The sequence below is a fragment of the Dromiciops gliroides genome, chromosome 3, assembly GCF_019393635.1.
Source record: "Dromiciops gliroides isolate mDroGli1 chromosome 3, mDroGli1.pri, whole genome shotgun sequence".
NCBI classification, from domain to species: domain Eukaryota; kingdom Metazoa; phylum Chordata; class Mammalia; order Microbiotheria; family Microbiotheriidae; genus Dromiciops; species Dromiciops gliroides.
The window spans coordinates 305,805,890-305,830,687 of record NC_057863.1 but is presented as its reverse complement, the minus strand read 5'-3'; the positions used below and the strand labels follow the sequence as shown (position 1 = coordinate 305,830,687).

General features: G+C 34.8%; 1 protein-coding gene across 2 annotated transcripts in view; it reads right to left on the bottom strand.

The window, feature by feature from the left end:
- Window positions 1–24,798, bottom strand: part of TBC1D23 (TBC1 domain family member 23) — a 58,538-nt gene that overhangs the window by 2,680 nt on the left and 31,060 nt on the right. The window contains exons 6-18 of one of the 2 annotated variants that reach the window (XM_043996754.1): window positions 24,463–24,587; window positions 24,319–24,365; window positions 22,966–23,069; window positions 21,301–21,423; window positions 20,170–20,262; window positions 19,311–19,481; window positions 15,287–15,329; window positions 12,128–12,237; window positions 10,505–10,647; window positions 7,707–7,751; window positions 4,573–4,661; window positions 1,277–1,412; window positions 87–281 (exon numbers count right to left, since the gene is read on the bottom strand). In XM_043996754.1, the coding sequence (XP_043852689.1) occupies window positions 87–281; window positions 1,277–1,412; window positions 4,573–4,661; window positions 7,707–7,751; window positions 10,505–10,647; window positions 12,128–12,237; window positions 15,287–15,329; window positions 19,311–19,481; window positions 20,170–20,262; window positions 21,301–21,423; window positions 22,966–23,069; window positions 24,319–24,365; window positions 24,463–24,587 (1,424 nt within the window). The remainder of the gene's footprint in view (window positions 1–86; window positions 282–1,276; window positions 1,413–4,572; window positions 4,662–7,706; window positions 7,752–10,504; window positions 10,648–12,127; window positions 12,238–15,286; window positions 15,330–19,310; window positions 19,482–20,169; window positions 20,263–21,300; window positions 21,424–22,965; window positions 23,070–24,318; window positions 24,366–24,462; window positions 24,588–24,798) is intronic. The other variant, XM_043996755.1, reaches the window with a different exon arrangement.

Genomic DNA, 24,798 nt, shown 5'->3' with positions numbered 1-24,798 from the left:
AGATGTGAAAACACATACTTGATTGTTTAAATGCTTTATTGTATAATTTTAATATAATCATGTGCTTGATAATCATGTCTTCTTACCTTTCAACCGCCAAAATTTCTATTCCTGAAGTACTGCTGTTTCCATACTTGAAAGTAATTAGCTCAGGGTGTTTCTTCTTGGATGTGATTTTAACTACAGAATTTAGTGCTTGCCGAGACTGTATATAAGCCAATCCTTTTCGTGAAGGAATTTCCCTTAAACAGTACATGTGTGTTGCAGTAACCAAAAGATGACTTGAAAGGAAAAAGAAACCAAGTATTAGAACAAATAAAGTTTTCACAAATAAAACCAAAATAGATACTACCAAACATTCCTTTTGCTAATATATTGGTTGATCTAGGTGAGATTAGTTTTGCATTAGTCAGAATCATAGCATAAAATGATATATGGGGGAAAAACTATTTTATAATTCTTGCCCCCTTCATTTTTTTAAATTGATGTTCAGCTGCTACTACTTGTAATTGGTGTAACAAAATAAACCCATTATAATACACAAACATAATCAGAATAATTTATGTTATTAATTATATACCTAAAATGGAACTATATCCATAAAGATATAAATAAAAATGTATTAATCTTCAAACACATTAAAAATAATAGTCTAGTTAAACACTTATGTTCTAAAAGTGACATTATTTGAGAAATGATAACTGGTGAACTAAATTACACACAGTTTATAGGTAAAGATATCTTCTACTACCTTATATTTTATATCAAACCTTGATTTTTGACTCAGAGAACTAGGATCTCACCATGGCAGTATCAAAGGAAGGCTATCATTCAACACACTCTGGCAAGTGCCAGTGATGACCATAGAATTATTAAGTTTCTTTTCGTGATTTGGAAGGAATGCAATTTATTTAAGTCCCCAAATCACGAGTCACTATGGAGCAATAGTTAATAACTCCCTCTGGCTCAATTAACTTTTGACACATTCATAAAATACCAAATGCAAGAGTTTAGTTTTAAAAATTATATATACCAGAGCAGCTAGGTGGCGCAGTGGATAAAATACTGGCCCTGGATTCAGGAGGACCTGAGTTCAAATCCAACCTCAGACACTTGACACTTACTAGCTGTGTGACCCTGGGCAAGTCACTTAACCCCCATTGCCTGCCCCCCCCCCAAAAGGATATATACCTTGTAAAAGTTGATAAAAGTTTAAAATGATTAAACTGACAAATTTTATTTTATTTCAAAACAAGAAAATGTCTTGTACCAGTACCTAGGAAACATGTGTCCATTTTCTTTTACTTCATTGCAAGGAAAATGATGCTTGATGTCTGGCTTGTTTATCCAGGTTTGAATATTCACAACCTCTTTTCGATCATCATCTGACATTGAGGAGCTATCAATTTCATCTATAAAGAATTACAATTATATAAACGGAAATCACCTCTCATCTGGAAAGCACGATGTAGTAGGAAAAGCACTGAACTTAGAGTTAAGAGTAAACTGAGGGGGCAACTAGATGGCGCAGTGGATAGAGTACAGGCTCTGGAGTCAGGAGGACCTGAGTTCAAATTTGATTGCAGATACCTGACACTCACTAGCTGTGTGACCTTGGGCAAGTCACTTAACCCCAAATGCCTCACAGGAAAAAAAAGGAGTAAACTGGGTTCAATTCCATGCTGCCACACATACAAGCTATGTAACCCTGGCAAAGTCACTTAATCTCCCTGCGCCTCAGTTTACTCATCTGTAAAACAGAGATCACCTTTAGTTCACAGCTCAAAGCCTATTTTGAGGATCAAATGAACTCATGGAAATAAAGTGTTTTATATGTAATGCTATAGAGATGTTTTTATACCATCTCACCAACTTTTGAAAAGTTACATACTACTTATTAGTCAAGAGAAAATCTCAAAAGTATTTTGATTAGACAAGACTAAAAATAACCCCATAAATATTTCTTAAGGTAATGTTATCACATGATATTTTGGGATGAAAATCTAGTGAAAAAATGTAAGGCTAACAAACTTTTCTGTAAACTAAAAGACGAGGAGTTTATATTTAAAGCTGTCATACAATTTTAGTCTGAAATAAATTAACTTGATATGTGTAACAAAACTGTAAAGACATGGTTGAGCCTACTCAACAACAGGATTTCTCTACTACAAGGAGAAGGGTTTTCCCCCTTCAAAAGTCATAGATAAAATACTTTAAGGGAAGTTAAAAAAAATTTAAAGGATCACCTAAGTTAAAAAAATCTCAATTTAGTTTATGTTTCTAAAGAGAAATACCTCTAAAATTATGAATAGATAACTATTTCACTATGATTAACTATCACCTAACAAGAATTCCCTCAATTCCTCACCTTAAAGTTTCTATGGTTCATCTTCTTTCCTCCATCTCAGAGGGAAAAGTATCTCTACACCCTGCTAAAATAATTCCCTCTGCCTGTGCTCTTGACCTTATTTATCCCTTCCTATAAACTCTAAGACCATTTTCCTCTCCAATGGCTCTTCCCAATCTACTCATAAACATGCCCAAGTCTCATCAATTCCAAAATGTTTTCCCCTTATATTTCTATTCTATCTAGTTAACAGCTTATATTTCTCTTCCCCTTTATAGTGAAGCTTCTTTAAAAAAAAAGTCTCTGAGAGGGAGTGGTTGGAAAGAAATACACATTAATTCACTGTTAGTGAAGTCATAAATCAGGGCCACTATTCCAGTAAATAATTTGGAATTATTCAAGAAAAGTGACTAAATTGCCCACCAATGACACCTCTACTGGGCATATATCCCAAAGAAGTCATAAACAGAGAGAAAAAAATCCACATACATCAAAATATTCAGAGTAGCACAAAACTGGAAACAAAGCGGGCAGCCATTGATTTGGGAGGGATAAGAATCCTTGAACAAACTGTGATATATAAATATGAATTATTATTATCATTGTTAATATTATTATCATTAATTGTACCATAAGAAATGATGCCTATGAAGACTTCAGAGAAATTTGGGAAGATCTGTATGAGCTAATATAGAGAACAGAAAGAACCAAGAGAATAATACACATAGAGACCACAATAATAGTAATGCAAATGCTATTAAAAGGCATCAGAATTCAAAAGAATGAATGGCCAATTAATTTTTGAGGGCTAATGAAACATATTTCACTCCTATTGGTAAATAAATGGTAGACTGGATCCAGAATCTTGCATATATTATCAGAACTCAAGTGTTTTTCTCTATCAAAAAAGGGTTTCTGGGTGGAAGAGAAGGGAAAGAAGTATTTGAACAGTGATAATAAACAAAAAAGACCAGTAAGACATTTTTAAAATAGTCTAAATTTAATGCTGCCATACCCAGGACACTTATTTGCCTCATCAACCCCTTGTACTCTGACTTCTACTACCACACTCTACTGAGACTGCTCTCTCAAAAACCTAGTTGACAAATCCAATAGCCTTTTTCTAAGTCTTTATTGACCTCCATTTTCTGAAGCATTTGTCACTGCTGACTGTCCCACTTCTGGATACCCTCAAGAATCACACAGTATCAGTTGGAAAGGATCTCAGAAATCAAGCAGTCTGATTTGTAGCTGAACTACTCTAAAATATTCCTAATCAATGAGCACCAGTGATAGAGAATACACCAACCTCCTGAGGCTGTTCATTCCACACTGGGAGAACTCTTAATAGTCATCAAGTTTCATTTTTCATTGAGTCTCTATTTAACCTCCATTCATTGTTCTTAGTTCCTTCTAATCCCATAAAATTTGTCTTCCCTAAGATTCTGCCCTCAGTCCTCTTCTTTTCTCTCTACGTATGACAATTTCATTTGTTCCCATTCCATCTCTAATACCTGCCAAACACACACCAGTTCAGTTCAAATCCTACGTCCTTCAGGAAATTTTTTTTTTAATCTCTCAGTACATAGATATATTTTCCTTGTTTTCATCTCTTTTATGTACTTCTGGTACACTACTGTATGATCATTATTTGTGGATATGTCATCATCTCCCCTGACTAAACTGTGCTCCATGAAAACTGGGTCCATATTGTAGCTAAACTTCATTATCCCCATGACACCTATACCACAGTGTTCAGCACAAAGCACATACATTTGTGTGTAATGACAGTCTTGCTGGCTTTTTAAAAAATTCCCAGCACTTGGCATTTAGTAGGTGCTTAATAAATGTTTATTGACTAACTAGGTGGATCTCTAATGTTTGCTGAATTGAAAAGAGTAAGAAAAGAGATGTAGATGGTTAATTACAAAGAGAAAAAAAAGAGCATTTTAAGAAGCAAGACCTCCACCTTGTGGCTCTTTAGAGAATGACTGCTATGGGGTAGCATCACCAGGTATCAGTGCTGGCTGTCATTTGTTGGTACAGCATTGGGCCAGCTGTTCCCAACTTCTGGATCACACTATGCCCATATCAAGCATATTATGCTCAATTTTGCTATGCATTATATAGTACAGAACTACAATTTGTACTCAGTACTATGTGGATAATGATATCTAAAGAATCCCAAAAGCAAAAAGAAGTACTCTACAGATAAGTGGATGTACCTGTGTCATATTCTTCTTCATCCCCAATGCTGAATACAGGCTTCACACCACGGTAGGGCTTGCCCACTCTGTCACTGCTACTCACATGTCTATAATTATTGGAATTTGGAAAAGAAAATAACAGTTTAAGATAACCATCATGCAAAGTTTTCCCCAAGCACCATTTTAACATGCAAGCAAATATGAGTTTTATGCACCCAAGAAGAGCCCATAGTTTCAGAAAAGCTGTGTCAAAATTGAAAATAGATAAGCAAACTATGTTAGTGAAAGTGGAGTACAGGGTTTATCTGCTAGACTAAATGTTCTCAAAGCTGTAAGAATGAAATTTAAATAAGTTAAACAGTCTTCCTAAATGCAATTCCAAGTTCATGACAATAGAAACAGAAAAATTGGAGTATGCTGGGAAAACTTGGTTTTGTTTACTATTTTTTATTCTTAAAACTTTTTTATGGACATAAAAATACTATAAAGACTAAGGTTCTCATTCAAAACATCTCAGCTCCAACCTCATTTTTTGGAGGCATGAACCCTATAGGATAGAAGTTACTTCTGGGGTGTGTGTGTGTGTGTGTGTGTGTGTGTGTGTGTGTGTGTGTGTGTGTGTATCTGCTGATATCAACATCTCTGTAACCTATCAAAGTAAAATGAAAACTTCGATTATATATTAGTCTACACTTGTGTGGAAGCTGCATTATGTTTTTAGAATAAAGATCAGAAGGATCACTTAATAGAAATCTACCCCCTAGATTTCACACTATCATATTTTGCAAGATGTTCTTGTATAGAAAAATTTGGATTATTAGATCTTCAGTTAGTTTTCTTAATTGTATGTGGGTAATTCTCTAATAAGATCCTAAATGAGGCTCTAAATAGAAAAACATTGTTCTAGTCCCTTATTTTTCCCCCAAAGGGACTGACATTTTAGATCATATAAACATACTGCTGAATAGGAAACCAATGGAAAGTAGGTATAGTATTGGTCCACATATGAGCCAGATGTCCCCCAAACCTGAGCTTGTTATATTCCAAGGAGCACAGACCCAGTTTTAGACTCACTGGCCTCATCAGCAATAGCTAAAGCAACAGCTGCCTTACCCACACCCTGGCAACTAAGTACAACCACACATGGGATTACTTCTCAGTGTACACTTATGCTTATTTCGTTTCAAAGAAATTTTATATTAGGTTTATAGTTTACATTCAATTCAGGAGATTAAGAATACTAGATAAAAATAGCTCCTGTGAACCACAAAACAGGTTACACAACATATAAAGTTGGAATTTAAGACAATTAAGTAATCTAGAAATTAAAACAAATCTTCCTATCATCCAGTAAATTTATCGAGGTAGAACTCACATCAGGAAAATAGCTTCAGGGAAAAAATCTTATCAGAGAATCATAAGACTTAGAGCTAGAAGAGACTTCAGAGATCATCTAGGACAAACCCCTCATTTTTCAAATTAGGAAACAGAGGGCCTGAGAGAGTAAGTAACTTGCTCAGACTCACACGAGTAATAAGCATAGAACTGGTATTTGAACTAAGGCCCTTGATTCCAAACTTGGACTTTTCCTACTATGCTACACTATCTTGGCTTAAAATACATGTTTCAGTCCAAATGATTCATAAATCTTCTATCAAATCTTAGAGGGAAGAAAATTATATTACCAAATGCTGATCTTATTTTTAGAAGTAGGAAGTATTGATTTTCTTTTGATAAAGCCATTGTGATTTTTTTTAAAAGCCAAAAAGAATGTTTACATAACAACCAGAAAATAAAATCATGAGTAACACTGACAATCCAAAAGCAAAGTCTGGACTATCAAAATGCAATGTTTTGCAAAGAAAAAAAGAATAAATACTTTTGGATAAATTTTAAAGATGTATCAGTATTAGTTATTGATTCCTAAAAACACTAATAATTCTTAAAATTCCATAGAAAGGACTTTAAAAAAATTATTTAGCCAAAGCAAAAAACAGGAGAGGGAATTTTTAATTAATTTCAAAGATGGAAAGAAAATTCCTGTTTTTACTTCATCTAAATTCTATTTTGCTCAAACTCTCAGATTTGAGATAGTTACCCTGTTTTAATAGTAACATTTTTGGTTAGGCCCCCTAAACTTAATGGAAAAATTAACTGGAACAAGGAGGATCATAATTTGAATGATTAATTAGATCACAAATTTGGGAAGAATGAAGCTCAGCTAAATAAAGTTTAACTAAAATAATCATTTCTTAATAAAAAAATGGAGATGATTGCATGTTGGGGAGAATGCCTTTAGAAATAAAAAATACATCAAATTATACCGTTAAAAGAAGTGATTTTTCAAAAAAGAAAAGTGTTTTCTCTAGGAAAAGATGTTGGTAAACATTTCAGAATTATCTTATACTAGCTTCCAAAAGGTATGTTACCAGAAAAGAGCAAATCCTCTTTAACTGGTTTCTATTTACTTAAGTAGTCAGCTTTATTATTTAAACAGCTGTAAATTTCTAGAAAATGGTAAATAGTATAATATAAGGGAAATGGAAAAAAACAATCAGCCATAAGCAGAACTAAATCTAAGTGCTATTTATTTCCTCTACTGGCACTAGGTTGGACCAAATGCCCTAGAAGGTCTCTTCCAACTCTAAGATTCTGTATTAGACTGTAAACTTTCAAGAGGTCAGAACCATGCCTTATCAATTATTTCTCCTACAACCTGGTACCATAAATACACACACACACACTCTCACATACTTTCTCTAACACACACCCCCCACTTTCCTGTAAGTGGCATGCTTTACTATCTCAAAGCAAAAGATGACATGTATGATCACATGGGTATACTCAGTCTTGAATGCAAATTTTCATGAAAAAGTAAGTTCAAGAGAAGATAGAATAAAAGGAAGTAGAATCAAACCAAAGAAGCATGCATGAAGTAAAAAATGAAAAGCACCAAGCTAAAATACAGCCCAAAAAGCAGCACTAGACAAATAATCAAAAAGCAGAATGAAAAGAGACTACTGAACAATTTAGCTTTTTTCAACTGCTACCTGGAATCTCAGGTTATGTCAGTGTAACTAATGCTTACAAACAGTGTGAATCATGCTTAAAGACAAGCATGGCTTAGTTGGACTCTTCTACCCATGGCTTACCGCTCTGTACTTGTTTTGTCTGGCCAAGGAAGATTGAAAGACATTCTATAGTAAATTAAGGCAGAGGACAGAACAAAACAATTATAAAAAAAATTAAAATCTATATAAGTTTGAAGTGATCAATTTTTCTAATACATATCATCACGTGAAGAAATTATCATGAAGAAAGGGGTTTGATACTCTCAAGTAGAAAGCACAGGAAAATATGACACTCTGCATAGGGATGGGGGGAGGGGGGAGGAGCTCAAGCTGAGGAAGGAGACAACATATTTACTCAAAAGACAAACCATATCCCCAGAGAGATTTTTTTGACCAAAATTAACATACAGAAGGTAGTAATTAAATTCTTACACCTAAGAATATATCAAGAAGTTGTGGTGAACTAACTAAAAGTCAAAAGATTAGACTCTTGAGAACAAAAGAACTACTATAACATCCATTACTTAAACAGCCAGATCTGATAAAATAACCTTAATGAAATTCATCATTCTGTACGTATGAATATTTTATTTTTTATTGAATAAAGTAAACCTGTAGTCTTAGTATTTACATTTATTGCAGAAAAATACACTTCTATGAAATGCAATATTTCTAACATTCAATTTTTTAATGTCACCTAATTCAAATTTCTGTGGATGCTGAAAGTAAAACTTAATGAGTTAAGTGCCTATAACGGATTTTCAAGAGAAAAGTTTGCTTAAAAATAAATCCTCATTTTTCTCCTATCATTTCAGCCATTTTTTACATACAAAGCAGGTACCTATCATTTGGGGAATATAATAGAAGAAATGATGGCTATGAAAGATTCAGAGGCTTGTGCAAACTAATCCAGATCTGAAATGAGCAGAATTGGGAGAATGATTTACGATGACAACAATATGAAGAACACTAACAAACCTCAGGACCCTAATCAAAGCAAGAAACAATGACTTCAAAAGAATTGATAATGGAATATGCTTCCCACCTCTTTACAGAGGATTAGAGATGCAGATTGACACACACATTCTCAGAAATGGGAAATGCACTGATCTGTTTTGTTGAACTATATATATTTATTACAAGGTAGAGCTGAGAGAGGACAGGAGGGTAGTGATTGAGAAGTAAAAACAGGCCATCAATAAAATAATTTTTAAATGCAAAGAAAAATCCAAGAGACACAAAGTTTTGTTGCTCCTTGGTAATATTCAATATTTGTTCTTTTAAAAAAGAAAATTTAATTTAAAAAAATTTTAATAGATCAACACTCCCTTCCCCACGTTCCAATTTGTTGTTTCACAGTTGGTTTTTACTCTTCCTGACCCCACCTGGGATGTTCTTTTTTTTTTTGTGGGGCAATAAGGGTTAAGTGACTTGCCCAGGGTCACACAGCTAATAAATGTCAAGTGTTTGAGGCCAGATTTGAACTCAGGTCTTCCTGAATCCAGAGCAGGTGCTTTATCCACTATGCCAGCCAGCTGCCCCATACCTGGAATATTCTTAGGGCAAGATACTGGAGTGGTTTGCCAATTCCTTCTCCAACTCATTTTACGGATGAGGAAACTGAAGCAAACAGGGTTAAGTGACTTGCCCAGGATCAAACAACTTTTATGTGTCTGAGGCCAGATTTGAACTCAGGAAGATGAATCTTCCTGATAAAAAGAAAGAAATCCTTCTGGTTCGAAGTTGTAAGTAGAAAGTAGCTATCTGATTAGGCACACTGAAAGGCAAGTTTCCAAAAACACACAATGTACATTATAGGTAACAAAAATTTTGAAGATAACAGAGTGATAAATGAGAGGAGTATTTACTTTCTTCCATTATATTTATCTGGGATCATTCAAATTCTATAAATAAAGTTCTATGAAAAATTAAACTCTCAAATTCCAAAGAGTAACCCTTTATTTTTTTAACAAGGTAAAACTTCCTAGGTTACAAATCTCCAGTAAAAGAGGGTTAGATCAAGAGTTGGCAAAGGCATTTCCCCAAAGGTCAGAACTCTTTCTACTGCCCATAAGACACTGGGAAAGTATCCACTACATGTAGGGATATGCACATGTTGTAGCAGGTGTTACTTCTTTTTTTAAATGAAGACTACCTATCTACCCCATTTTCAGATAAGGTTTCTCTAGCTGTTTTCAGTTCTTCACTGTGTTGTATAGTAGATATTACATGTACAATCCCTCTTTTTGTTGCCTAATTGGGAATGAACTTTAAGCCAAAATTTATTCCATTAAACACAATATGTGGAATTTAATGGAATATGATCACTTTAAAATGTCATTTAAATAACTTTTTTGGAGTAACTATTGAAATAACGCCTGAAATATCTCCTGGATGGGAAAGGTTTATTTCCGGAGTGACAGGGAGGCATGTAAAGCTGGGGGGGGGGGGGTGGCGGGGGCACATCTTTGGGAAGGAAGGATTCCCAGAAAGAAATCACAGGGGAGGTGTGGACCAGGGGAGGCTCTCAATGTGGATCCCAAGAGACCATGATGGGATTTGGGGTGTTTGGACCACTGCAGTCTTGATCCAGTTGGGCTTGCGGGAATAACTATTGACTGAGGTACAGCTATGTACCAATCATACATTATAGGTCATATCATAGATATAAATCTGGAAGGAACTGAGAGGTAATCCAATCCAGTTCTTTCATTTAACAGATAAGCAAACTGAGGCCTAGATAGGTCAAATGTGTGTTACCCAAGAGACAAAGGTAGTAAATAGCTGAACTGAGATTTGAGCGCCAAATCCATAACTCTTTTTCCTGCACCATGCTCTTCTCTTAACCTCAAATTCTATTAAAAAACAAAAAATCTCACCTGTCTACAGGAGTTGATGTATTCTCAATAAAGCTGATAACTTTTTCCTTGACATTCACAGATTTTGTCTTTAAAGCGACAGTCATTTTGTTTACCAATGATTTCATTCCTCGCCCATCATTTGAACCATTAGGAGAATCACCCTGGAAGGAAAGAACTGATCTAAGCATTAACTGTCCCCTAAAACATAAAAGCAAGCAAACTCATGATAAAGATATGTAGATATGAGCTTTTTAAGAATGGAAGATGGAAAATTGGGTTTAAATGCCTTAAGCTGTCAAAATCCATCCCTTCCTCAATGAGAAATGGTTAAAATTTATTGACTTCTGGTCTGTCTAAACTACAAAATAAAAAGGTTTACTATTAGCACAGCTAATTCATTTTTTTCTCTTTTATATGTTTCTACCATAATTGTTTTTGCTCCTTTAAGTATTTTCTTTAGAAATTAAATGTTTAACACGTGGATGTAATGAAAATGTCTGCTTCTATGTCTAAAACCCAAACTTAATCAAATTAACATTGAAAATAATCCCCTTATCAGACTCAAGTCCTTTTTTCTTTCTGGTTTGCAAATGCTTTGGTTGAAGTAGCCTTAGTAAAAATTTTCTTTTTAATGTAGAAGAGATTCTCTTCCTAACATTACGCTTTTATTTTTAGATAGTTGTTAGAGCAAAAGGTTAAGGCCTTCCCATTAGGTATTTAGTCAGTATTTCTCAAATTAGGAGTTAGGGATGCCAAAAAGGGCTGTGAATTGGAAAGTTGGGTGGAGAGAAGATCTACGTGGCTCCCCAAAAATGCTCAGTATTTATAGCAGTAAACTGAGAAGCACTTGAGTAAGGGAAGTCAGCCTCTTCTTCACAATCTAGTAGTTTATTGAAAACAGATTATTTATATAAGATGGGTTACTGAAGGGGACTCTTCAATAACCAAATCATTATATTATAAATAAACTCACCAAAGTTCTCATTTGATGTAAGGGGGCATCAGCCAAATACTATATAATTTATATAATGTTTCTACATAATTTATATAATGGTTAAAAACTAAGTTGGGCTAATACCTCTAAAAAAGGAACTACTGGCAAATTAATTAATTGGCATCCTGGTTTTTGTTTTGTTTTGTTGAGGCAATTGGGGTTAAGTGACTTGCCCAGGGTCACACAGCTAGTAAGTGTGTTAAGTGTCTGAGGCCAGATTTGAAGTCAGGTCCTCCTGAATACAGGGCCAGTGCTCTATCCACTGTGCCACCTAGCCACCCCCTGGTATCCTGTTTATATTTCTAGTTTGGGGGATAATCACACATTACTACCTTAGGACCTTACATCTTGAAAAAGACTATTAATTATATAAAAAATAATGATTTAGGCCTAATGCATTTTTTAGAAAAAGTAAGACACACTTAAGTCAGACAAACTTATAAAACTTTCCTTCTACTGGAGGTGATGACTAAAAAACTAAGAATATGTCTGTTCAGCTTAAGACTATTAAAACAAATTACCATATGATTAAATGATTGTGATTCATGAAACATAATGAGACTACTTAATGAATTTGTTAATGATTAGGTTCCTCTTTTCTAGACATTTTTCTAGCTGTGAGAAAACATTCTGTAATATACACTTACATCAACAGAGGAATTTATACTACTCCTGGAGCCTGAGGTGCTAGCAATCCAGTGGCCGTATCCATTCTCTGGTCCATCCACATTTATGTCTGCTAAGTGCTGCTGGAGTGCTTGTGGAAAAACAAGAAGTAAAACTAAAGTAACAAGCCCTTTTAGATACAGTTATGACATAACTAAATAAGTATACAAAACTGGTTCCTTAAATAGATATGATCCCCTTTCTGCAGAAAATAGTCAAATGATATGGCCCATAATAAAATGTTCTTATTTGAAGAAAACCTCCTCTTCCCATCTACTCTAATGCATATGTGACACAGAGAAAGGAAGTTATTTTAACATGACTCTGGTGAGGTCTACATTTTCCCTTTTTGGTTCTTATGAGGTGCCCATAGAGAATCTCAATTACATTATTTTACAACATAACATAGAGAATTCATGCAGCTTTTCTTTGCAGAAGGAAAAGTCAAGCCAGCCCATCTTTTTTTTTTTTTTTTTTAGTGAGGCAATTTGGGGTTAAGTGACTTGCCCAGGGTCACACAGCTAGTAAGTGTTAAGTGTCTGAGGCTGGATTTGAACTCAGGTACTCCTGACTCCAGGACCGGTGCTCTATTCACTGTGCCACCTAGCTGCCCCCTAGCCAGCCCATCTTACAACAATTTGGCCATTTTCAAAGTTAATTATTTTCTAAAAGAGATATTAATCACATGTAAAAGCAATGATTGGTAGGAAAAATAATATCACAAAACCTCAGCTCCATTCTGTAGGAGAAGTTTTCAAATGTTTAGAATGTAAAAGATAACAATTTTAAAGACCATCCTCTCTGTGTAGTCATACAAATTACTCATGAAAATAAACACTGGAACCAGGACCAATGTCTATACAATACTTAGTAACCACTACACTGATCACTTTCTAGCTGAGTCACTCACTGGCTCATCACTGAATATACTGTGCAAGAGAAAATAATAAACCTTGCTAATATCAAGAGAGATTATATCTACTGTTTTCTGTCAATATACCAGGAGCCTGAACCAATCAAAAAAAAAAAAAAAGAACTTCAGCATCTCAGGATTTATTCTTTTGGGGGGGGGGGGGACAGGGCTATTGGGGTTAAGTGACTTGCCCAGGGTCACACAGCTAGTCAGTGTCAAGTGTCTAAGGCCATATTTGAACTCAGGTACTCCTGAATCCAGGGCCGGTGCTTTATCCACTGTGCCACCTAGCTGCCCCCAGGATTTATTCTTAATAAGGAATCTATGGCTACCACCTAATACCCTGTTCTCTTCAGGATTCACATAAATTGGTTATTATAACTAATTGGGGCTTACAGATCTATACTCATCCTCCCCCTTTTGATTGTAAGATATAGGGAATATGGGGGTAACTAGGTGGCACAGTGGATAGAGCACCAGCCCTGGATTCAGGAGGACCTGAGTTCAAATCCAGCCTCAGACACTTGACACTTACTAGCTGTGTGACCCTGGGCAAGTCACTTAACCCCAATTGCCTCATCCAAAAAAAAAAAAAGATATAGGGAATATGTCAGGTCCCTTTTGACTTATAGATGCTATATTAAAGTTTCATGAATTCTCAAAACATGATAGCTACACACTCTGCAAAGACTGGTCAATTATTTTGGAGTTTTGAGAAGCAAGTTTTCAGCTAAGAGACATGAACACATTTTGCCTATTTAAATAGTTTCTCACCAGATATGAATTTATAGATTAATAATTTAGAATTGGAAAGAACCTTAAAGACATCATTTAGTCCAACACCTCATCTGACTGAGAGGCACAGAGGTTAAGGGAATTGAAGCACTCAAGGTGACACATAAAGTAACAAGAATGCTGAGACGGAAATCTAGATTTCCAGATTCCAAGTTCAAGATTCTTTGACTATACCTAAAAGTACAGGACTAGAGCTTAAAAGCAGTCAGTAGAGCTCAAGAGCAGGGTTTTATCCCGAAAGGTTTTTTTGTTTTTTTTTTTAAAAAGGACTAATTTTTTTCTATCAAATTTTCTCAGATGACAAGGATGTTAAAGTTCTCTACCTCTCAGGGAAAGGTAGAAGACTATGATTTCTGAGACCTATACTTCCTCTTCTCTATTAATCAAATATGTAATAAAATCTTAGGAGAAAAGCATTGGTTATATCATGTATAGGAAAATGTGAATGTTTAAATATTTATTAATGCATATTAATAATTATCATTAATAAATAAAGCTTACAAGTGTCAGTAACTGTAACCTACACTAAAGAGTGAGAAGCAATCTAGTAGATACTGTTAAAAAGCATATGTGTGTATGCACAATTATTTTTAGTTTTCTTCAAGCTACCTTCCTAATTGTACCTACCTTAATCTAATCATAAAATTAATTTGTAATCCTAAAATACACAATTGATGGTGATAGGAAGCCAGCTGAGAAAACCATTAATGGCGGGGGGAAAACAGCCTGAGATTAAAATACAGTTGTAGGCAATAAACATATATAGCTCATAAGCGATACACAGAAAACTAAGAGAACTTTACAATACAAATAAGGTAAATTAATTATGGCTGTTTACTAAATTTAGTGCATTACTTTTCCAAACTCTTCTATATCTTGTTTGTAAACACAAATGACAAAAACTAGTGTCTGCTTTGTATGTGTCTTATATATACCTATATAGTCATCTCTTGCATTAGAATGAAGGGCAGCTAGGTGGTGCAGTGGATAGAGCCACAAGGCTTGGAATCAGGAAGATATCGTCCTGAGTTCAAATGTGGCCATAAACACTTACTTAGCTGTGTGACCCTGAGCAAGTCACTTAGCCCTACTTTCCTCAGTTCCTCATCTGTACAATGAGCCAGAGAAGGAAATGGCAAACCATTTCAGTATCTTTGCCAAGAAAACTCTAAATGGGGTCACAAAGAGTTGGACATGACTAAACAAGAACAATTACAATGAAAACTTGAGAACAGGTACCATTTCACTACTGTCTTTCCATCCCCAGCACTTAGCAGTTATCTGGCAAAAACAGTTAGTATTTAATAAATGTTCAGTGATTTAATAAATTCTCTTAAAGTGATTAAATTCTCCCAACATTACTTCTGCTGTCACCCCAGGTATCCTCATCCCCTATATGGCAGAGGGTAAAGAAATGAACTTGTAAACTTACCCATAAATCCTCCACTGGCAATGCTGACATATTCTTTGTTTTTCTGTCATGGGAAATACATATGAAATTATTTTCAAATTCCCCATATTCAAGATGCTGATGATGCTGCTTACAACTCACATTTCTAGAAACATATCTAGCATTATTGTTTTGCCATTTTAAAAAATAATCCAAAAACAAGATTCATAGAGCTATAAACTGACAGTTTTCTTCCTGATACTCACAACTTTAGCATAAAGGCTTGGGAATCTGTCTTATGGGTTTATTCTTTTTTTCCCCCGCTGAAAAGCAGTACCTTCCAAATAGTTAAACAGTTCAATAAAAACAAGGCTATCAGGGGCGGCTAGGTGGCGCAGTGGATAAAGCACTGGCCCTGGAGTCAGGAGTACCTGAGTTCAAATCTGGCCTCAGACACTTGACACTTACTAGCTATGTGACCCTGGGCAAGTCACTTAACCCCCACTGCCTCACAAAACAAAACAAAACAAAAACAAAAGAAAACAAAAAACCACAAGGCTATGATTTAAAATATACTACAGAACAAAAAGGGAGAAAAGAAACAATCCAAATGAAATCCTTCTTCATAGTGTTTTTTAAAAACCTTTCATCATATAAACCCAAACTATATAAAATCATTTAATCTCTCCAAGTTTTCCTCTAATTGCTATAATATGACTAATCCCAGAACATCTGTTGAATAGGAGTCGAAAGGGCCCTGGAAAGGAGAATAAATATAAGGAAGATGCCCTGGAGCCTCCTCTTAAGACACATTTTGCTCCAATGTGTCTTCCTTCAAGTAAGAACTCCATCATCTAACCTTTTCCATAAAATGCCTTCATCATTTTCTGATCTCACCTCCCATCTTTTTTATACCTCAGTAAATCTGAGACCTAAGCAATATAGCTACATCCTTTCTCCAGAGTAATGCATTCATGATATCCATTCTGAGATGCTCTTTTGTCTCCACTCATCCTCTCCAGAGAGGATCTGGCTGAAAGCTGACAAGAGGCAGAGCTGCAACCCTTCTGCTAGGGCTTTAAAGGATTTTTTAAATTGTAAACATAATGACTGTCAGCAAAAACAACCAAATAAATATATGAACCAAGGAGTAAAAACTTATCCCAAACTCCTACCCTTAAAGAAGGGAGAGTCAAACAAATTAGCCAATAACAAGCGAAGAAAATACTTTTTTCTGTGTTGGCCTTGAGGCCTGCCCAGGTTCTACCTCTTTGATCCTTTTTTCCTTTCTCTTTTTACCTAACTATACCCAGTGTGGATGCAGTTAAAACTCCACAGATTCTACTTGGCCATCCCCTCAAATATAGGAGCCTCCTTTGTTTCACTGTGTATTTCATAGTACTTTTCTAGGGTAATATAAAGTTCAGTTATCCTAATATACTTTATCAATATATCATTGAATGGATCACTCATCCTCTTATAGAATGTATGTTATTTCTAAATTTTTGCTATTATAAATAAAATAGCTTTGAGAATTTTGGTGAGAGCATGTCTTTCCCCCTTCTTATGTTTCTGAAGACTAGGAAAAGAAAGAATGGATTGAAAGGTAATATCAGTTTTATGACTTACTGAATATTACCATATTATTCTCCAAAATGTTTGCCCCAGGCTAGTCACAATAAAAATATATTAAGGATATCACCTTGTAAATACTGGAATTTGTTTTCTTTGTATTTTTTGCAACTCTATTAAATGTAAGGTATCTATTAAGTGAAGTAAGGTATCTATTAAGTGAATTAAATAACCTGCATTTGTGGAGGAGTCTGAGTATATTTTTATGTTGTTATTAACAATTTGTATCTTCTCCATCAATAGATTATCTGGTCACATCTTTAACCAACTCTTTTTATTATCATATATTTCCTGAATATCTTCATATGCCCTTCATATGTAAATGACAGAAAATATGTTGCAGTCTATTAGTGCCACCCAGCTCCTGCCCCATGTATTTCTCCATTGTCTTTTGGGCTATCAAAAATTTTGACTGTGGGGGCAGCTAGGTGGGGCAGTGGATAAAGCACTGGTCTTGGATTCAGGAGGACCTGAGTTCAAATCCAGCCTCAGACACTTGACACTTACTAGCTGTGTGACCCTGGACAAGCCACTTAAGTTTCATTGCCCCCCCCACACACACACACAAAAACTGACTATTAGGAGACCATAGTGTTGCAAAATCTAGAACTATAGCATGTAGAATTATTGAAAGAATAATGCTGATAAAAAGAGGCATCTCAAGGTTAGGAATCACTGAAAATAGTACACAAATTCCCAAATGCAATTTGGTCTACTTTCTCCTCCTTTTACTCAATTCTGAACCAAGCTTATTCAACATGATCAAATAACTCATTGGACTATTCTTCAAAATGCATATTGTAGTCTGAACAACAGAATTCTTTATATATTTAGTTTTTCTTTGTAATATTGTTAGTCCCATATGGTCATGGGGCTCACTGAGAAGGCCCAAGCAGTAACTCTGGATTTTGATGCAATAAACACAATGCTGAATATTTTATTCAAATGTACCTGTGTATACTTGACATTCTGTGTGTGTGTGGCGGGGGGGTCCTATATATACAGTCTAGAAATTGTTTTCTTTCCTACCACCTCTTCCAATTCCTTTTCTCAGTTCTCACCCCCTCTGGCAATTCTGAAGCATGAGACAACATTTCTCTTCTCTCTCTTTCTAACATTCTCTTCTGTCTTGGCTTCCCTAACACTGTTTTCTCCTGGTTCTCCTGTCTAAATGCTCTGGGCCTCCTTCATGGTTTATCATGTTCTTTCCACTCCTCTTTTCTGCTGCCCTTGGACTTTTTCTCTTCTCTCTCTAACAGTTCCTTGGTTTTCACACACTATCAAAAACAAATACTCTGTTTAGCAAAGCCCTTCTTAATCTATCTTTCCAGTCTCTTTACACCTTACTCCTCACCACATAATCTTCAATCCAGTGCACTGGCCTCCTGGCCATCCCTCCTTCCTGGAAAGCTCTCCCTCATCAACTCCACCTATTGATTTCCCTAGCTTCCTTTAAATTCCACCTCAATCCCCCAAATCCCATCTTTTACTAGAAGCCTTTCAATTCTAGTTGATTCCTCTCTGTTAATTATTTCCCGTTTATTCAGCATAAGTCTGGCTTTGTCTAGATTTGTTTTCCTGTAGACTCCAAAATGTGATAGTAAACTCCTTGAGGACAGGAATTATCACCTGCCTCTTTTTGTATTCCCAGCTTAGTACAGAGTCTGGGGACACTTAATTATGTTTATTGTAAGCCCTTAAATGTTTATTGATTGATTAGACAGAGTAGTTAGTGTTTTTCTTAAATTAAAAAAAAAAGCCTCTAATTAACAACAGGAATTGAACATGAAACAAATGAAATAGCTTAATGCAGCAGCATACCTTTTACCTCCCTAATTCAAAACAATACAAAGATTGATGTCAAGTCCTAGTTATTAAAAATTTAGTTATCAAAATTTCATTAGATGCTTATGAAGTCAAGTTTTCTAGCTAAATAAATAATGAGAGGACGGTTTTGTGGAGTATAGAGAGGAACACAACCCATAACACAAATTCATATATCATTAGATTAAATCCAACCCATATTTATTAAGCACCATGGACACAGGCCTAAGCCCTGAACATACAAAGCAAAAAACAAAACTGGCCTACTATCGAGGAAGCACAAATAACTGAGAAGATTTAGAGATGAAAGTGACCTTAGAGATCATCTAGTCCAGCCTTCTCATTTTGCTGACACAAAGAAGAGGCCTATGACAAACATTTAAATATAAGAAAAACTGCCAGATTTCAAAAGCATATAACCAATTTCATGATGGCAATACCACGATGGAAATATTCCACATACTTTCCTTTATCCATAAGGAGAAAATGCCTAATAGGCCTTCATGCATGCATACATATATACACATACACACATTTTACAGCATTAGCTTTCTATTTTAAATCAATGGTCAAAATACTTGCTTAGCTACAGTCATTTACAAAAACATACCTGTAAAAAGTGTGCAAGGACCATGTTCATATACATGTCTTCTTCTTCCCTGCCACTTCCCATGAAACAGAGGTGTTCCCCTCCCGCGATTGAACCAGACTCAATAGACTGCTTCTGGGCTTCTAGCAAATATTTTACTGACTGTGCAAATTCTGATGGATTCTGAAGCATCTGAAGGGGGAAAAAAGATAAATCCAGCCAAACTGATTTTTCATACATCTTTCAAAAACTGTAGATGCATTTTATTATCACAGACTGAGCATTTAAAAAAGCCAGAAGAAAAAGGAAAGAAGTAAATGTTTTCATTTAATTTAAGAATTTCAAACTCCTAATCAGTTCTGACATAGACTGCTAAATGTCAATAAAAGGTATGACGATGAATGGCAACATATGGAAGGATATATGAACATGTAAAGGCAGGTAAAATAATAGCTACTACATAACAAAAGCAAACTATTTCTTTATAAAATCAGGGTGGACTAATGTAGGATTTCAGATGATAGTCAAACATTTTTTTTCCTCAATGTCTGCTAACAGCCAGAATTGTAATTAAATATCTCAGTTACTTTTTGAAATGAATATACATATTTAGATATAGTTTAAAACTAACATTTTTAGAATTTCTTAATCAAGTATATCAACTTTCCCCTAAGAATATGTAGTCCTTTTTAGTTGAAATAGTGTGGTAGTATTCAATAACAGAACTTATACTGCATTTTAGAAATGCAACAAGAATTTAAAAATAATAATAATGAGACTACATAGTCACTAATAATAGTATATTCCTTACTTATGGACTATAAAGGAAAAACCAGTATTGTTCCTTCCTTTGCTTATTTTAATCAGAGCTTATACTAACCAAATCTGAATCTAAGTGAAAAGCTGTTGATAAATGCCCAGCATTGTACTGTTCCGCAGGCCTGCAATCCACCACAAAGAATCGAACTCCTTCCTATGAGGAAAACAACAGCTGAAATGTTAGAATTCTCAAAATAAAAAATTTCATTGCAAGAGACTCAGTGAACATGTGCAACTGATCAAAGCAAGATGGACTGATATGAAAAACTAATAAACTGAATTGAATATTATGAATGCAATAGATTCAAGCAAGGAAATGCTTGAGATATCCTAAATAAGTCTATAAAAATGTCTTAAAATGAATATTTTCTATAATTTAAAAGCTTTAAAGATAAGGCAGTAACTGCCTATAGTATATTAGCATTAAGCAGAACACAAAATTTATTTCCCAAATGTGGAAAGAAAATCTGAATTGATAATCTAAAATGAAGTTCATGTAATGAATCATTTAATCTGGACTTAATGTCTTTATTTCTTATAAGAGAAAAATCAGATACTGGTACTCACTTTAATCCCAAACTACCAGTCGTGGTATTAAGAGGCAGCGTGGTGCAGTGGAATGAGAGCTGGATTTGGAGTCAGAGGACCAGGGTTCGAATCTTGGCGCTGCCATTTACTACCTGTGTAACCTTGGACAAGTCACTTGACCTTTCTGGGCCTTAGTTTCCTCATCTGTAAAATGAGGGGGTTGGACTAGATGGTCTCTAAGGTCCCTTCCAGCCCTAAGCCTATGAACCTAAAATCCTTTGCGGGAAGGAACACTGTAGCATGGCAGCTTTCCATTCCCCTCCCAAATTTTCTGATTCCCTAAAAGAGCTTCTAACATGGCAATATAGCACTTATCTTTGACAAACATGACTGGTAACAGCCGCTTTCTGGGGTCTTCACACTGATAGCGACAAGTTTACGAACCAGGGAATATTTTTCTTGCGATTTTCCCTCTTACCACTTATAGTCTTAAAATTACGGTATAAAATCTGCTGAACCCTGGATCACAAATAAGCACTAAGTATCAAATGCAATCTTTAATCTAGAACAATAAACTTTTGAAGCACACTAGTGGCCCTAAAATCTCTACATTTAAAAGGGTTGTTTTTCAGGGGAAAGACATTTATTTCTTTTATTTACTGACCCCTTGCTGTTGGTTTGCTTGAAGAATCTCTGCTACTGAAATTGCCAGACAGAGAGCCTGACTCAGATCTGTGTCGTCATCTTTAATTCCCAGCAAAGGACTGCCAAATAAACTATGATTGTCCTGATTGGTAAGAGAGAAGCATTTTTTTAATTATAAAGAAAAATCAAAGTCAGAGCTTTGTCTCTTTCCTAGAGACTTTCTAATAAATTAAAATAAAGGATTGATATATTATGTACAGTATGTTTTTTAAAACTCATTTTATGTAGCCCTATGCAAGACCTTTTATTTTTTTAAATCAACAAGAATATACAAAGTTTATATATCACAATCACAAAGTGCTCGCAATTGTAAAGCCTAAACAAACAGCATACTATGTTAAGAAATTGAGATGAATTGATTTTCCTAGTAATGGTAAAATCAAAGCTGTTATGCCTACAAATACCTCACAATTCAAAAAAGAGATGCAAAGAGACAGTGTTACATACCTCTCTCCCCTTACGTTCTTCCTGAAGAAAACTAAAACACCATAACCCTTTCAAGCAGGTTAGAATTCAAAATTCTTTAAAATAGAAAATACCTAATATAATGATACTCTATTCTAACTCATAAATATGACATTAATCTAAAGCAGAGGTTCTTGACTTGGGGTCTGGTAACTTGTTTTTTATTTCATTTCAATAGTATTGATTTCCTTTGTAATCCTATGTATTTTGTTCACTTAATAGGGCTACATACACCTGGTTGTAACCTTTTGAGTTAGACTGCCTAGGTACAACTTACTATATTGCTAAGATATACTATATATTTCTCCGCTTTCTTAAAAAGAATAATGGTGACTGTAACTTAATCATTTCTTGAGAACTCAGGCCATCATTATGAATTTGAGTTATTGTACTGTGCTCTAACACAGAAGTGTCAAATTCACAACCCTCACTGGAACCAGATTAAAATGTAACTGAGAAAGGTTTAACAAAATAAATAAAAGTATAACATAACATAGATGTTGTTCATTTAAGTTAATATACTTTGCCAGGTTCCTTTTCTATGAGTTTGACACCACTGTTCAAGTCCTTTAAGGACTTCGGAGAGGTGTTGGTCTATCTGCTTAGCAGCTAGTGAGTGTGCAGCTTCTGCCCTCTATTTCTTCGCTGTTATCTGCTATTTTTTAGTGTTTCAGCTTCAAACAGATTTATAACATACTTGCTACTTTTAATCTGCTCTTTCAAGATTACATAAACAAACTCAATTTCACACACAATTCTAAGCCCTGACCCTGTCCCAAGAATTCTAGGTTTCGCCTCCCAAACTAAGCTCCCTGACTTTGTAACAGTTATGGTACAAAAAGGCTTTTTTTCTTAAACTTACCTGTAGATTAATAACAATGTCCTGAACAGCTGAGGCTGCCAAAAAGCTGACCTTTAATGAGTTATTTTTTCTCTCCAACATTAATGTTCAACACATTTTTTTAAGTCAAGTAGGCAATAATTTGAGAAGTCATCACCATACACACACACACACACACACACACACACACACACACACACACTTCAAAAAGGGCAGGAAAAAAATTGGGGGCCTTATGAGAACTAAAGTAGGTAAATGACAATGAAGCAATTTGCACAATGGAATGTAGTATGTAATCATTAACCTCTTGCTTAATACCTTTCTAAATGAAGCTGGAGTTTTACTGTAATAATATTGTGCCAGAGAAAATAGATCTTCAATATCTTCTATATTCAAACTGGATGGTGTGTTTTCCAAGAACTCTAAAATATATGAAGACCAAGAACACAATAGCATTTTAAAACCATGCATTAAAGAATAAACCTTTGATTGGTGCAAGATCTCTTCAAGTAGAAAAGTTTTAGAGAGTTTATAACACTTAATATTGTGAAAATAGTATTGATATTAATTATATGAGTTATTTTTCAATCAACTGCCTGTTTGGGAGGCATGCAGAATTTCATTGGAGAGCTAATATTCATAATGAAGAAAGTAATGTTTGGTTATTTAATAATGATGCTTTAGTTACTTGGGTCTATTAGTCTTTAAATATCTTCCCCTCTATATCTCATGGTTTCATGATTTGTAGGGAAAAGCTTTTATTTTTTCCTTTTCTTTTCAATTACATGTAAAAACAACTTTTAACATTTTAAAAAATTTTGAGTTCCAAATTCTCTCCTCCTGTCCCACTCTCCCCTCCCCTCTCTCTTCCCTGAGGAAGCAATTTGCTGTAGATTACATGTGTAGAGTCATGCAAAACATTTCCACATTAGCCATTTTGCAAAAGAAAATAGACAAAAAAACACCAAGAAAAACAAAGTAAAAAAAGTATGTTTTGATTTGCACTCATATTCCATCAGTTCTTCCTGTGGAAATAGATAATATTTTTCATCATATATCCTTTGGAATCATTATACTGCTGAGAATTGTTTAGTCATTCACAGTTGACCATCATAGGATATTGATATTACTGTGTAGGATGTTCTCCTGGTTCTGCTTACTTCATTCTCCATCAATTCATATAAGTCGTCCCAGGTGTTTTATGACACCATCCTGCTTATCATTTCTTACAGAACAATAGTATCTCAATCATATACCAAAACTTGCTCAGCCATTCCCCAAGTGAAGGAATTCCACTCAATTTCCAGTTCTTTGCCTCCGAAAAAAGAGCTGCTATAAATATTTTTGTGCGTATCAGTCCCTTTCCTTTTTCTTTGATCTCTTTGGGATACAGACCTAGTAGTGGTACTGCTGGGTCATAGGCTGTGCACCATTTTATAGTCCTTTGAGTACAATTCCAAATTGCTCTCCAGAATGGTGGATCAGTTCACAATACAGGAAGGATTTAAAAAAAAACAAACTAGTAATTTGGGATTCTGTTCATGGAATCAACAAGTGCTAGGATTGGAAGGGTAGTCAGATATCATCCTAGTCCAAATCTCTAATTTGACACATTAGAAAAATAAGGAAATTAAATGGCCAGCATTTTTTAATATATAAAATAATACTTACGAATAATTTCTTCTTTACTGTCAGATTCTTGTGCTAAAATAACATCTCTGTAACAGGGAAAAGGGATACAAATTACCAGTCAAAGTTAAACAAACGGTGATCAGGGGAAAAGAAAATGAAAAATATAGCCAATTTTATACTCACTTTGTATTGACAAGGATTATTAACATTAAAAAATAAATAAAGAATGGATCTGCTTGCTGTAGGTATCCATCCCATATTGCTTGAGTGACTTCAATTGAACAGAAACAAGCAAAAAGGCTTCCAAGCTATAATCAGAAAACATAACAAGAGAAGCAAAGTATTAGAAATAACTAGAAGTAGAAACTTAAAATTAGTTCTGAAAGACTAATTAAGATGCTAATAAGAAATGTACAAATCACATGAAATAAAATCACTTATATTTGATATTTAGTGAATATTGTAAAAGAGGTTTTAGAAATAGGAGTTTATCTTCCAAGAGTATAAAAATTATGCCAA